The sequence below is a fragment of the Nyctereutes procyonoides genome, unplaced genomic scaffold (assembly GCF_905146905.1).
Source record: "Nyctereutes procyonoides isolate TBG_1078 unplaced genomic scaffold, NYPRO_anot_genome, whole genome shotgun sequence".
NCBI lineage: Eukaryota > Metazoa > Chordata > Mammalia > Carnivora > Canidae > Nyctereutes > Nyctereutes procyonoides.
This window is the reverse complement of record NW_026575033.1, coordinates 16,478,027-16,493,763: the sequence shown is the minus strand read 5'-3', so window position 1 is coordinate 16,493,763 and position 15,737 is coordinate 16,478,027. Positions and strand designations below refer to the sequence as shown.

General features: G+C 33.6%; 1 protein-coding gene across 12 annotated transcripts in view; it reads left to right on the top strand.

The window, feature by feature from the left end:
• Positions 1 to 15,737, top strand: part of SUPT20H (SPT20 homolog, SAGA complex component) — a 39,887-nt gene that overhangs the window by 13,499 nt on the left and 10,651 nt on the right. For 5 of the 12 annotated variants that reach the window (XM_055317159.1, XM_055317157.1, XM_055317163.1 and 2 more), the window contains exons 8-21: positions 206 to 322; positions 557 to 610; positions 3,600 to 3,739; positions 5,654 to 5,810; positions 5,905 to 5,961; positions 7,707 to 7,778; positions 8,418 to 8,575; positions 9,724 to 9,750; positions 10,300 to 10,332; positions 10,820 to 10,937; positions 12,318 to 12,420; positions 12,559 to 12,717; positions 14,438 to 14,744; positions 15,279 to 15,433. In XM_055317159.1, coding sequence (XP_055173134.1) covers positions 206 to 322; positions 557 to 610; positions 3,600 to 3,739; positions 5,654 to 5,810; positions 5,905 to 5,961; positions 7,707 to 7,778; positions 8,418 to 8,575; positions 9,724 to 9,750; positions 10,300 to 10,332; positions 10,820 to 10,937; positions 12,318 to 12,420; positions 12,559 to 12,717; positions 14,438 to 14,744; positions 15,279 to 15,433 — 1,657 coding nt within the window. The remainder of the gene's footprint in view (positions 1 to 205; positions 323 to 556; positions 611 to 3,599; positions 3,740 to 5,653; positions 5,811 to 5,904; positions 5,962 to 7,706; positions 7,779 to 8,417; positions 8,576 to 9,723; positions 9,751 to 10,299; positions 10,333 to 10,819; positions 10,938 to 12,317; positions 12,421 to 12,558; positions 12,718 to 14,437; positions 14,745 to 15,278; positions 15,434 to 15,737) is intronic. The other 7 variants (XM_055317165.1, XM_055317166.1, XM_055317168.1 and 4 more) reach the window with 4 other exon arrangements.

The window sequence follows — 15,737 nt, the reverse complement described above, 5'->3', positions numbered from 1 at the left end:
TGCATGTAGCCTGCTTCTCCCTCTGCCTGTGTCTCTGCCTCTCTCTGTGTGTGTGACTATCATAAATAAATAAAAATTAAAAAAAAAAAAGATTATGTGAGTGGTCAGAAGCATTGCATAAGCATGTAAAGAACCTGAGCATTGAATGTAAAAATACTTATGTAGTCTTTTAAAAAAGACACTTAAATATTTTCACTCAAAACAGGTTAATATTTTTCATTGTGGATGTGTCATAGCAGAAATACGTGACTACCGGCAGTCCAGTAATATGAAATCTCCTGGTTACCAAAGTAGGCATATTCTCTTACGACCAACAATGCAGGTAAGGAATGTTTAATTATTTTATGGGTGCCTGGCTAGCTCAGTCCGTGGAGCTGTTGACTTTTTTAATCTCAGAGTTGTAAGTTCAGGCCCCACTTTGGAAGTAGAGATTACCTAAAAACAAAACTTTAAAAAAGGGAATTTTAAGTTTTACTTAAAGTTTTATTTATTAAATATTTTCATATGTTTGCATGTCTACATATTAATGTATTTTTTAAATTTTATATTTTTTTAGACTTTAATCTGTGATGTACATTCAATAACAAGCGATAACCATAAATGGACCCAGGTTAGTTGTTTTTTAATCCCAAACAGGCAAAATAAAGGGTAGAACAGTACTTACCATTAAGTTAAGCAAAAGATATTTTACTCATAATTTTATTCATGAGTAAGTTTTAGGATTCCTTTATGAGCTTTAGAAGTCAGGGGTCTCTTCATCCATGCAGTAATTGCTCAGGGAACTAAATAGTTCAGTCCCATTTGCTTTAGGACCATGGTGAAACAGGGTCAGAATGCCTTCATCTGCACAACGTGTGAAACTTAATTTTTTTTAATCCCCATTCAAATAGAAGAAAAATATTTGTTTTTATACCATGGATACAATAGATGCTGCTTTTTTATTATCTAGGATGCTAAAGCAGGTCTGGCCTATCTTTTTGTCATTCATGCCTGTTATCCGGCAAAAAGCCTAGCCAATTAACTCTTTAGTTCTGGCTCAGTGTATATTAGGTACTACTCACAAGAGTGCTGACATCTCTGCTGCTATAGAGGAGAATAGTTACTAAACCCAAGAAAATATCAATAATGAAAATTATCTGCAAAATGTGGTTATGAGTAAGATGCAATCATCAGTAACTGTCAAGTGTTGTGTTTTAGTTTAGGCTGTAATCTTCACCTGCAAGGTTAAAAGCTATTGAAAGAACATTAAAAACCAAAAAAAAAAAAAAAAAAAAAAAAAACAAAAAAAAAAACCAACCCTTATTGGTCAGCATAAGAAGTTGCTAGGATATCAGTTTCTTATTTTGAATGTTGATGAATAAAGGGAGAGATTGTAGCATTTTATTCTGCCTTTCCTGTATGAACTCTATGTTAGGTAGCCAATTAGTGATTAGGAGAAAATTCTTTAGAAAAAATAGATCTTAAAATTTTTCTCCACAAGAAAAATAACTTTTGTAGCTGTATGTAGTAATACTTGTTACCTAGGCTTAAGGTGGTCATTTTGCAGTGTATACAAATATCAAATCATTCCTGCACCTAAAAATAGTGTGTCACTTACATCTCAGTAGAAAAGAGGGAGAACATACAGAATTATCTTGATACAAAGTAAATGTTAGTAGAGGACATTTCTTACAGGCAGATGCATAGTTTCTGTCTTTGAAAACTACCACCTGGGGATGCCTAGGTGGCTCAGCTGTTGAGCACCTGCCTTCAGCCCAGGACATGATCCTAGAGTTCCGGGATCGAGTCCCACATCAGGCTCCCTGCATGGAACCTGCTTCTTTCTCTCTGCCTGTGTCTCACAAGTAAATAAATAAGATCTCAAAATAAAACAAAAAAAAAAAATACTACCCGCATCTTTACACAAAAGTTTATTTTCTAAATTTGCATTCATATAAACATGGATTTAGACTTAACTTTTGAGAGTATAATACGTTCAAATATTGCTTTAATAATGATTTTAAAAGGTTCCAGTAAGAATCAGGAAGTATAGAAGACCACTTGCATTTCCGATATTGGAGAGTATTTGAATTTCTTTGAATGAGATGCATTCTAAATGGTGCTTTTGTAATTAAGGATTCCAAATTGCAAAAATTTTGTTGTGATTTCACATATTATAGATATTAATAGTATCTCAACTTAATTTTCCTTGAATTTTATACCATTAAATGTTGATGTAAGCTCCATAACATTCCTGCCTGATGGGTAATCTTACCACAATTGAAAAGCTGACACTCACAACTACTTAGCACATATTATAGATAGCCTCAAGGAGGGCTGGGGGGGTAATAATTACAGCTAATACGTACAAAAGAAATAAATAATGGATTTTTTAAAACATCAATTTAGAAGTATTAATCTAGACAACTAGAATTCTTAGGTATATAAACCATTAGATCATAGGTTCATAGTATTTATAATGCAGAGATCTGACTAACCCCACTGGTGTAAAAGGGGGACAGTCATTCATTGTGTTTCTCCTGGTGTGATGCAAGAGAAAGTACAGATAGTGCCTATTAGACAAGAATTACTGTCTTAAAAGGCAGAACAAGAATTAAATTAAGCTTCTAGATCTAGTAGTTTACTAGGAATTCAGGAAGTAAAAGAAACTATTAAATGACAAAGTGAGGAAGCAATCAGTCAGATCCAGTTAAAGTCCACAAGGAAGGAGTTGGTCAGATCCAATAAACAACTGCATGAGAAAAGGGGAAAAAATGAGAAAGAGATGATCATTACAGAATTTTAAAAAGATGTTTAAGAGATAAAAACCAAATATAACTATAGACTTCGAGCTGAAATTTTAACAAACCAACTAAAAATACACTGGAGATAATGGGAAATTTAAAGCCAGACTGGATGTTAGAGCTCCTATCAATTAGCAATGCATGCTTAAGTTTTTTCAGATAAAATAATATAACCTATTTTAAATTACTCCAGCTAAACAAATATAAGTTACAGGGGCAGTTGTTAAATGAAATGAATGTTGGTACATGGGTGTCAATACATTTCTGTCTTTTTTTGTGTATGTTTGAAAATAGCCATAATAAAAAGTTGAACTGTTGAAAGAAGCAGTGTTTCTTTGTTTGCAAAAATTCTTATTCAGCAATAGTATTAATTGACTCATTGACCATAAAAAATTTAGTTGTTGCTATTAAAATAATTTAATCATTAAGCAGCAAAAAATGGAATGCAGTAAAGCAGTACCAGTAAAACACTTGTATACAATTTGAAACTGGGCATATAGAGTGTATACAGTGTTAGTGTGTTCATTTATATTTTTGTAATGAAGTTAAGCTAAGTATAGAATGGGAGTGTTAATCTCTGTGTTAATGAAAATTCTATGATCCATCATGAATCTGTAAGCTTTGTGGAAGCAGATTTATCTGTTTTGTTCACTACTTAATCCTCAATGCTTAGAATAGAGCCTAACACATTAGGTGCTCAGCAAATATTTGTTGAATTAATGAATAGGCACTCTTACAACTTGACCGTTTTGGACAAATTACTGAATTTTGAAAAATTTGTATCTGTTATTGACGTTTGCTCTTAATACATTCTAGGAAGATAAACTGTTGCTTGAGAGCCAACTGATCCTCGCTACAGCTGAACCACTGTGTCTTGATCCTTCTATAGCAGTAACCTGCACTGCAAACAGACTGCTTTATAACAAGCAAAAGATGAATACACGCCCAATGAAACGGTAATTGCCTTTGTAGATAGGTAAACCAAAGGATGCTCCTAGGCAAGTAGCTTTAAACTTCCCTATTTATGGCATCTTTTCCCTCCAAAGTATTTAAGTGCTCTGATTTTTTTTTTAAATAGGAATTTAATGGCCTTATATTACTTTTTTTGTGTATTACGGTTTTTAAATACTGTCTGCTTTATATTGAAATGGTACATTCTCTGCATTTTGTGAAAGAATAAACTTCTAAAGTTTAGAGTGTTTACCAAAGAGAGGCTGAGAAGAGACAAGTATAAACAAAGAATAATTTCTTTATTAATTACTAATAACCAATAACCTGTTTGTTTTGATAATATTGCTTTTCAAGAAATGATGTGGGGGTACCCGGGTGGCTCAGTTGGTTAAGCATCTGCCTTTGGCTTAAGTTATAATCCAGGGGTTCTGGGATAGAGACCCTAGTCGGGCTCCCTGCTTAGCAGGGAGTCTGCTTCTCCTCCTCCTCCCCACTTGTGCTCTCTCTCCCTCTCTCAAGTAAATAAAATTGTGGAAAGAAAGAAACGATTTGTAATTTATTTTTGAGATCTAGTAAAATATCACAGCCTGGCAAGTTAGTTTATAAGCAGATGCCCTTTTTATAACATTGTAATTTGTCTTTAAATGTCTTAGCTATGTACTCTACTTACATTAATTTGGGCTACAGTTATAAATCGTTTGTCATTAAGTACTCTTGACATAATTGTTTGAATTGCTCACTTTGGATAATCTTCAAGTTTGAAGGATTTCAAAAACCCAATTTCTAAATTCCTAAATTTATTGTGTAAACAGTGTATGCTAAAGAAAAGATACAATTTCAGAAATAGTGAAATAAGTCCATATAAGATCAGTCAGCAGTTCTTATAAAATCTCTCTTTCTCTCCACATCTCCATGCCCACTGCTAAATCTTTTTGTTAAAGTCACCATCATCTTCATCTTGACTTCTGCAGTAAATTTCTATTCAACCGATCTTCCCGCTACTTATCTTTGCTCCCTTCTGGTCTATTTGGCACATCAGCAAACCTTAATATTTTTTAAAAACCTCAAAGCAGATTATGCCACTGCTTGCTTAAATTTCCCTAAAAGCTTCTCATTGTGCTTCACATTAAATCAAAACACTTCACTATTGATCTGTAAGGCCCGTTCCTCATTCTCTGACCTCATCTATTTAATGTGGCCACATCTATTTTCTGTCTTTAAAACAGATTAAGTTAATTCTTTTTTAGTTTTTACGTTTTTCTCTGTACTTCAGATACTCATTCCCAGATCTTGTCTTTTTTTTTGTTTTTGTTTTTAGATTTTACCTGTTTGCTAGTGAGAGAGAGCATGAGCAGGGGATGCAGGGGTGGGTGGGGGCAGAGGGAGAGGGCAAAGCAGACTCTTCACCAAGCAGGGAACCCAATGCAAGGCTTGATCCTAGGTCCCTGAGATCATGACCTGAGCCAAAGGCAGATGCCCAACCAACTGAACCACACAGGTGCCCTCCATGATCTTTTCATAGCCAATTCCTTCTTGCCATTCATGTCTCAGCTCATACATCATTTCTTCAGTCAGTCCTTCCTTTATCTTACCTAATGTTGCCCTCTCTATCTCTGACTCACCACAGTACCCTGGTTTTCTTTTGTTTTGTTTTTCCTCCTGCTGATCAGTGCTCTCTGAAATGATCTTACCTGTTTACATATGAATGTTTTTTTTCTCCCTCTGGACTTCTTAGTTCCATGGTGGCAGGAATTTTGTTGGTCTTGTTCATTTTTGTTTTACCATTGCCTGGGACTTTGCTTGGCAAGAGGTAGTGTTCTACAGATATCTGTGATTTATATATATAATGCTTACTGATCTAAATCGAGATTTATTTTTTATTTCTTTAATTTTGTTTAGTTTGACTCTTAATATTTCAGATGTTTCAAGAGGTATTCCAGGTCGTCTCTGAATCGGCAACAGGATCTGTCTCATTGTCCACCTCCTCCACAGCTAAAATTACTTGATTTCTTACAAAAAAGGAAGGAAAGAAAAGCAGGTCAACATTATGATCTCAAGATATCTAAAGCAGGAAATGTAAGTATGTGTTTTTTTAAATGAAGCTTATTATTATGTCAAAGCTCTGCTCACTTTGAACTTTCAGCGTATTAATACTGTTTTTAATTTTCAGTGTGTAGATATGTGGAAGCGGAGTCCCTGTAATTTGGCCATACCTTCTGAAGTGGATGTAAGTCAGTTCATGAATTGCACTGATTTTCATATAAGGTTCCTAAATTTAGCTAGTAGCAGCTTATACTCTAGGAAAACAAAGACTTACTTACAAAGTAATGATTTTTTTTAATCAGTAACTCATTTTCAATATATTTTAAGAATATTCTTTTCACATTAACTTGTGTAAGTATAACTGCTTAATACATCTGTATTGCTGTAAAAAGTCTGTTTAGAGTAGGAATAATAACCAAGGAATTTTGAAATATAGAAAAAAGATAGTAATATTACATAATACATATAAAATGTATTCTTTTTTCATAATATTTCATTATAATTTCCTGATAATGCTACTTTTCTTGAATTAGTTAAATTTAAAAATTAACAATATTAGAGCAGTGGCCAAGATTAGAAACTTTGATGTTATTTTCTGCTGATCCATAATATTCATGACCTATAAATGATCAAAAACATGAAAGAGACCTTTTGATGACCTGTCCCTTATTTCTTTTACTTTCCTATTTCTCCTGTGTTCCATTTTGTTCTTTGCTCAATTCTTTAAAATTGGTTTGTTATTTTAATGGATGTTTGCTTTTCTTTTGCATCCTTCCTAAGCTAGCAAATGTACTATTCTTATTTTCTGGAAATAAAAGAAAAATTTGCGAAAAGTACAAATCCAAAACAATCAGAAGTACACTATATATATGACTAAAGGAAGTAAACCATATTATTTTTTTGATAATTTAGGTGTTTCTGGAGGAACACAGCTTGAGAAGAGATGTTAGTATAAATACCAAAGGGTGGGATTTAGCTTTGGAAAGTAGACTGGATATCCAAAGCATTGCTTCCCAAACTTTAATATGTATCCTAATCATCTTGGCTTGCTTGTTAAAATGCAGGTTCTAATTCAGGAAATCTGAGCTAGCACTTGAGATACTGCAGTTTTGCCAGTCTCCCCAGTCTCCCAGGTTGCATAGTACTAGGGGGAGGTGGTGGAGGGTGCTGTGTTCACAGCTTACACTTTGAGTAGCAAAACTAATACAGTTTTTCAGTCTGAATCTATCAGAAGAATCATCTAGAATGCCAAGTAAATATAGGTTTCAGGCCCCAGATCTTCTAATTGAGTCAGGTCTCCAGGGGAAGGACATGGAAATCCGTATCTTTACCAAGTTCCCAGGTGAATCTGATTTACACTTAAGGTCATGGTTGCCAGAAAGATGAGAATATTTGATTCACATGGGCTAGTAGGAGATGATGCAGAATATATGGTCCAAGTCCGATTAAAAAATGGAAAACATTAACAAAAATTTTATCCACTTCAATATCCACTTCCCTAGACTTCCTCCAGTTTTGTCCCTACTCTTAAGAGAACTCTTGTTCCATGAAAACCCAGCTGAAGGAAAAGATCCTGGTCCTGATTCTCTTTTTGACTTTCTAGCTTTCCTAAAGGATAAATGTGATGATATCAACTTACGGGATAAAAGAAGAGGCAATGCCCAAAAAAAAGCATCTGTGTTTGCTACACCTATTTAATGACAAAAGAGTTTCTAATTTGTTATTAAAACCAAATAGTGAAAAAAAAAAAAAAACCAAATAGTGAAATTAATGTATCAGGAGATTTTTAAACTAGAGTTTAAATAATGTTATCAGTAATTTAAGAATTTTTGTGCTTGAAACTGTATTGTATTGTTGACTGATTTAGGTCTTTCCCTTTGTTCACAATACTGATTCCATTACATCTGCTGTCTTTATTTGATTGCTTAGGTGGAGAAATATGCTAAAGTGGAAAAGTCCATCAAATCTGATGACTCACAACCCACAGTCTGGCCAGCCCATGTAAGTCCATCATTGCAGTCTCCTTTTTGATGAGGCTGTTTCTGAATTTATTAAACATAAAGTGCTTTTACTTGAAGTTTTTTGTTTTTTGTGTTTTGTTTTTTTATATAAAGTACATCCTGGGGGTTTAGTGAATTAAAGGAAAGAAAAATTGTTTTGTTTTTCATAAAGTATAGTTTTCATTATAAAGGGCAGTTTGTATAACTGCATTTTTCTGTTTCAGAAGCATATTGGTAGTTCTGATTTGTTTTCTGTTTCTAATTAGTAACTTATTCTAACAATGATTTTGAATGTTCTGTGTAATTTTCCCTAAGTGCAGTAATAATTCTTTATATGTGACATACAGAAGTAGTTCTGTCTCCAAAACTTTTACCCCTTTAATATTTAGTATTTGCATTTGTATGTACAGTATATGCAATTCTGCTATTATTTCTCTTGGGCTTGGTTAACTACTCTATTGTAACTCTCATCCTTAAAAGTGCTATGTAAAAAAGAATCCTGGGCTTTATTTTCTTAGATGGGCTTAAACAAGTCTATAGTCAAAATGTGATCTGTCTTATTGCCAGTTACAAGTTAATGTGTTGTTTGTTAACTTTGTGTATTGACTGAAGAAAGTATCTGGGACACTGTCTTTTCCAGGATGTAAAAGATGATTATGTATTTGAATGTGAAGCTGGTAATCAGTATCAGAAAACAAAGCTGACCATTTTGCAGTCACTTGGTGATCCACTTTACTATGGTAAAATACAGCCGTGTAAAGAAGATGAAGAAAATGACAGCCAGATGTCTCCATCCCAGTGAGTTCTGTTAAATGCATGTAGTTGACAAAATTAGACATCAGAATTTATCTAGCAACCACCAATGAATAAAAACTTCCCTCTGGGGATTCATTTGTTATTAAAGTACTCCAATTTAGATTTGTCAGTGGATATAAGTAGACCTAAATTACAATTACCATGTTGTCAAAAAAAAAAAAAAAAAAAAAAACTACAACAATTACCAGGCTGTCCAGGAGTTATTTAAAATAATAATAGTAATACCTTTTTAAAAATCTATAGTATAATTCCTTACTTGCTTTGAAGGACATTTCCTTGTTATAGTTATGTGTGGATGTGACTTCAACCTGTGAGCATGAAGTTGAAGCATTTCTGAGAAGTAGTTTGTTTAAATGGGTAACGAGCTTACTGTAAATGAAAAGAAAGAAAGTGGTATTGCACCACTGCTTGTAAGGACAAAGACTCCGTGCTTAATGTGGTTTTTGGCTCTAAAAAAATAATACACATTTGATCTTCCAAAACTTACGGACTACGTTTATTCAGTACAAGGTAACAGTATTTTGTTTTCATTGTTAGTTTATTTTGTTTTTCAATCAAGTTGCTCTTTCAAAAAGAAGAGACTACAGAAAGGAGCTTAAAAGAAAAAAGGCAGGGGTCAGGCTTATGTTAAATTGTTTATGAAGTCTTAACATAAAATATGAATTGAAACTATAGCAGAAATGGATTTTAAAGAACAACCTCACCAGTATCTAAGTTAAAGTCAGTGGGAAGAAGTAGTTTTATTTGGGGAATCATTAAGTTATTTTTTCACATTAACAGTTCCTAGTGTTGAATACCACATAGATCAGATATTTTGATTACCATTATTTTTAGAAATCTCCCCTTTCTAGACAGACATTGGTCATTTTTAATTATAAACTTTTCTCAAACACAAGGAGATAATATGAATTCTTCTCATTAAAAAAAAAATCAGTTCAAACGCCAATTGAGTAGCGGTAACAAGAGAATTGGATTTTTTGCCTTCACATCAGGGAGTTGCTGAAAAATGCATGATTTGTTATTTCCAGTCATTCCTCCATATTCATAAATTACTTGAGTTAATAACTATGAAATTAAAGTTTGAGCTGCATTAACCAAGTTTTTTCTTTTTTTTACATTTTATATTTCAGCTCCTCCACAGATGATCATTCAAATTGGTAATTAAAAAATAAACAAATTCACTATTTTAATCTGTTAAGAAATCATATAAATGTCAAATTCTTTAAAAAGATTTGGTAAAGACATTTTATTGAATTGGCAACAAACTACCTTCCTTGTCTAAAATATATTCTAAGATCTGCTCTGTAGACATTAATGACTTCAAAAATCAAAGGTTAAAGTGAGAGGAAAGCCAAAGGCCTTGGACACAGTAGTTCAGTGAATTTTGCTGTAGGGCAGACACTTGCAAGTATATATAGCACTTGGTAACTTTCAGCCCAGATTTTGTTTTTATACATCAGTTTTGTGCCAAAATACATCTCCCTTAAATCAGCCAAATTATCCACAGAATTATTTTATAATGCATGCAAAACTTGGTCATTGCTTCATAAGTTTAAATGTATTTAATAATTTTTTTTGTAATATCTCTGTAGATTGACTCATTTTATAAAACTACAGTCACTAAAATATGGAAGCCTTCAAAAGTATCCCAGGGCTCTTTAAGACAACTCTTAACATAATACTTTTCTCTCTTTTAAACACTTCAGGTTTGTTATTGGATCGAAGACTGATGCTGAGAGGTAAAAATATTTGCATTTTTATCTTTAATCTGGATGGATATTAAAAGCTTCACACTTTTAAAGGATTTTTTATGGAATTAGGAAAATAACACAAGAATAATGTTTAAAATACAGTATATTTTGAATAAGAAAGCATAGATAAAATATCTGTGGTAGCTCAGGAAGATAATTTCTAAGTATATAATCAGAATGTGAGTGAAAGTCAGTGGGTAATTTCTTTAGCTGCTAATTGGTTAAATAATCCCTGTAATTCCTGTATTAGAAGGAAGATACTATATGTTTATCTTTAGATTGTTTATTAGCAAAATGTTTTGAGTAGCTTATTGAAAAGACTAGAAGAATGTACCTTTGGTACAAAGATAAATTGTCTAGTTTGAATCTGTGTTAATTTTGATGGAATTTTTTTGTTAACAGTTATTTATTTCCTATAAATTTGTGTTTAGAACAGAGTTAGCTAATCTTTACTCATTTACTCTTCATATTCCAGGGTAGTCAATCAGTACCAGGAATTGGTCCAGAATGAAGCCAAATGTCCAGTCAAAATGTCACACAGCTCCAGTGGCTCTGCCAGCTTGAGCCAGCTTTCTCCAGGGAAAGAAACAGAAGTGTGTTTGATGACTCTTTTGTGCTTATTTGTTTTTCAAAGAATCTAAGAAATGTTAAAGACTTTTTTTCAAGGGATGGGGGTATTGTGTAGTATTTAACTTTTTATTTTTTTTATTTATTTTTTTGTGTATTTTTTTTATTGGAGTTCAGTTTGCCAACATATAGTATAACATCAAGTGCCCCCCTCAGTGCCTGTCACCCAGTCACCCCTACCCCTTGCCCACCTCCCTTTCCACCACCCCTTGTTCGTTTCCCAGAGTAAGGAGTCTCTCATGTTCTGTCTCCCTTTCTGATATTTCCCACGCATTTTTTCTCCTTTCCCCTTTATTCCCTTTCACTATTTTTTATATTCCCCAAATGAATGAGACCATATAATGTTTGTCCTTCTCCTATTGACTTACTTCACTCAGAATAATACCCTCCAGTTCCATCCACATCGAAGCAAATGGTGGGTATTTGTCGTTTCCAATGGCTGAGTAATATTCCATTGTATACATAAACCACATCTTCTTTATCCATTCATCTTTCCTTGGACACCAAAGCTCCTTCCACATTTTGGCTATTGTGGACATTGCTGCCATAAACGTTGGGGTGCAGGTGTCCTGCCGTTTCACTGCATCTGTATCTTTGGGGTAAATCCCCAGTGGTGCAATTGCTGGGTCGTAGGGCAGATCTATTTTTAACTCTTTGAGGAACCTCCACATAGTTTTCCAGAGTGGGTCTACCAGTTCAAGTATTTAACTTTTTATAACGTAAACTTTCAAGTATACATAAAGGTAGAAGGGTATAATGAACATCTATCTGTGCCTATTAATCACCTGGCTTCAACAATTTACTATTTTCCTTGGAAAGATTTAAGAGTGGAAGCTTTGCCTTAAGTGTGGAAATTTACCTATCTGACCTTCCTCAAACTGTCTGCCCACCTTACTATCTAGAAATCTTCATTTTTTATATATACTATAATTTATTTCATGAATCTTCTTATGTGAAACTATGTATTTTTTTAACTCTCACACCCAATCTATAACAATAAGAGTACTTTGCAGTTTTTTTTTATTTTTATTTTTTTATATATTTTTTTATTTTTTTATTTTTTTAATTTTATGATAGTCACAGAGAGAGAGAGAGGCAGAGACACAGGCAGAGGGAGAAGCAGGCTCCATGCGCCAGGAGCCCGACGTGGGACTCGATCCCGGATCTCCGGGATCGCGCCCTGGGCCAAAGGCAGGCGCCAAACCGCTGCGCCACCCAGGGATCCCACTTTGCAGAGTTTTAAACTGTGTGTTCTCATCTAGAAGCTATAGTGGCATTAATTTATGGATTTCTGATTTGAGCTTAATTTAATTTTAACAAGCATATTTAATGTCCCTGTCTCTTAGCAGCCTGAGACTGTGTCAGTTCAGTCTTCAGTATTGGGAAAGGGAGTAAAACATCGACCTCCACCCATCAAACTTCCTTCAAGCTCAGGAAATAGTTCTTCAGGTATTAAATTCTTTGTTGTCTGTAATCTGGAGTAAAACACGTCACAGAGTCAAAATCTGTTTTTAAAACTTCATATAATGACTTAGTTAACAGAATTTTGAATTGTAAGTGTAGAAAATAACTTTTATATTCTTCTAGGTAACTATTTTACACCACAACAGGCCAGCAGCTTTCTAAAATCTCCAACTCCTCCTCCTGCTTCCAAGCCACCAAGTCTTTCTCGGAAGTCATCTGTGGATCTCAATCAAGTTAGCATGCTTTCTCCAGCTGCCCTGTCACCTGCCAGCTCATCACAAAGTGAGTTATAATTTAAATTCCTCATAAGCTCTTCATTAGCTTTTTGTACTTAGTGTTTCTTAAAACAGCTATTTTTTTTTGACCAGTAAAATTGAAATCTAAATGTACTATGTACCCAAAATGTATAAATTTTGAGAAGCTTCAGGCAAATCTCTTGTTGATTGTATGTATTTTGTGTTTATTGTAATTGTATTTGTTTTTCTGTATCTGTGTATGCACTGTGTGTATACCTTATAGACTTACAACCTACACATCTCCTTAAAAAATGTTAGCCAAATGTGGCAATAAGATTCCAAAATACTTTTTATTCCAGTGTACCCTAGGATCATGTTACATTTTATGTAAATTATATAGCTGATATGAAAGGAAAAATGTCATACGAGTTGTTGCTGCAGTCCTATCTTTGTATATGTAAGAAACCAACTAGTTCCAAGGTGGTGATAGAATAAACTGAAAGCTGATTTTTCAGAAACACTTCTACACTCTTAAAAATTGTAATCAGTTACTAAAATGTGGTAATCATAAAGCATTATTCTGAAAATATTAAAATGTAATTTTTACTACTGAATACTTTTTTTTTTAAACATCAAGAAGACTTATGCAAGAATTCTAGCATTCAATTGGGAAGATTTCTTCAAATTAGAGATTTCTGAGATATTTAGGTATCAATTTGAAAAAAAGCATTCCAGTTTTTTAGATTTTTTTATAGATAACTAAAGTGTGCTGAAAGTTTTATACACTGCACAGTGATAGAGTGGTCTTCGCCTTAGATATAAACATCTTCATCTTGATAGCTCAAAAGGTGTAATTTTTCTGCCTTCTTGTTTTGCACAAAGAAAAATTTATAAATTTCCTGGAAGTCTTATTCACACTTCTTATGTTGTGGGTATGGATTATGTTAATCTACTGCACACAGTTGTTACTTTAAGTAAGGGTTGAGTGACAGCTTCTGGACATTCACATTTCTTTCCTTTCTTTCTGCAGGACATGAAAGCTAAAAAAGAAAACACCTCAAGAGCTTTTGGTTTTATTTTTTTGGTTTTTGTTTTTTGTTTTTGTTTTTTTTTTAAAAAGTTGATAAACTGTGCATACTTCATTCACAACAGATTTTCTATACATTCTTACATTTAAACAGAAGTACACAGTTACTGTTAAAGATGCAGTATTATCTATCAAATATTTGCTTTATTACTGCGTTTTGTAAATTTGTTTGTCAGGATAAACTTGATGTGTTAGGAATTAAACATGTACATTTAGGTGCCAATTATGATTGTTAACCATATGTAATTTATTAAGTATGTTCAGAGTTTATCTCAGACTGTTACAGAAAAGAAGCAATATTTTTAAGTAAAGTTCTAAATTAGTGAAATCGTAAATAACAAAAATTAATTTGAATTCCTCTTAAAGTTTTTAGGCCAAAGGTAGCATGTAGGAAATTAACTTTTAAATGGGTATTGTGGTAGAATACAAATGTATATTTTTACTGTTACTGTAATAGCATCTCTGATGGAATTTTTAGGTGATATACTGCATCCTTAATTGTAATTGAGTGTAGCAACACTCATGTATCATGTGTAGAAATTAACACTTGCAGTTAACTGCTTAAAAAAAAAAAAACTGGAACAAATTGTCAGTGCTAAGTAAGATTCCATTAACCTTATTTTAAAAAGGACTGGCCATTTATAACAAACTAGCAATTTTTATTTTTCTCAATGAGCAGGATCTGGAACTCCTAAGCCATCTACTCCTACACCAACCCCTTCATCGACCCCACACCCTCCTGATGCTCAGAGCTCAACTCCTATTACCCCTTCAGCCACCCCTACTCCCCAAGATTCAGGCTTCACCCCTCAGCCCACTTTGTTAACTCAGTTTGCTCAGCAGCAAAGGTCTCTGAGCCAGGCAATGCCTGTAACGACCATTCCTCTTTCCACCATGGTAACATCCATAACTACAGGAACCACGGCCACCCAGGTCATGGCAAACTCTGCTGGACTTAACTTCATCAATGTAGTGGGCTCTGTTTGGTAAGTTTGCATTGATGCCCTGGTTTTGTTTCTTTGCTTTGTTTTTTGTTTTGTTTTTTTCTTTTTTTTTTTTAAGATACTCTCACTGTGATGTAAAGAAATTTTTGTGAAATTAACAAATTGCATATTTCTGAAACTGAAAAATAGTTTACATGTGGATAGAAACTGTCTCAACAAATCTGTTTTAGTTTTAGGTAGTACATGTATTACATGCACCAACCTAATATTACACATTGACAGCAGCATAGATTTTCCTGTTTATCCTCAGCATTGCCATCTTTTAATCCCTTGATTAATGCTTTTATTCTTTCAAATTATCTTTTCAACCTTGGTAAATATACAGTGCTTAATTTTAGATAATCTTGCTGTAACTATCTAACATAAAAATGAAACAGAACCCCAAAACTGATGTTTAAAACCAAAATACCTAATTGTGTTTGTGTAGTAGTTTGTTTTTTAATCCAAGGAATTATTATGTGACTGTAGTTTTTCTTTTGTAGTGCAGGTTTAATGCTTTATCTTATTTTTCTACAGTGGAGCTCAGGCTTTGATGAGTGGTTCAAATCCTATGCTGGGCTGTAACACTGGTGCCATAACTCCTGCAGGAATAAACCTGAGTGGCCTTCTACCCTCAGGAGGTCTGCTACCAAATGCATTGCCCAGTGCAATGCAGGCAGCTTCTCAAGCAGGTCAGAATATTGGAAATCATAATCTCTAAAAAATTAAAGTATATGCTAGTATAAAAATGTCATTTTAAGCATATTATATGCGCTTAACATCCTTATTTCTTGAAGCATTATGTCACAGGTATTTCGTTTATAAAACCCTTGAAGTTCCAATACTTGAATTAAAAAAGCATTTAGCAATTAACTTCTATGAAGAAACTTGGTAAGTTTCTGCAAATTATACTGCCTTCCAAACATAATAAATTAATTTTGATAGCCTTATTGTCAGTGTAGCCCTATTCCAGGTTAAAGAAATATATTTTGGAAA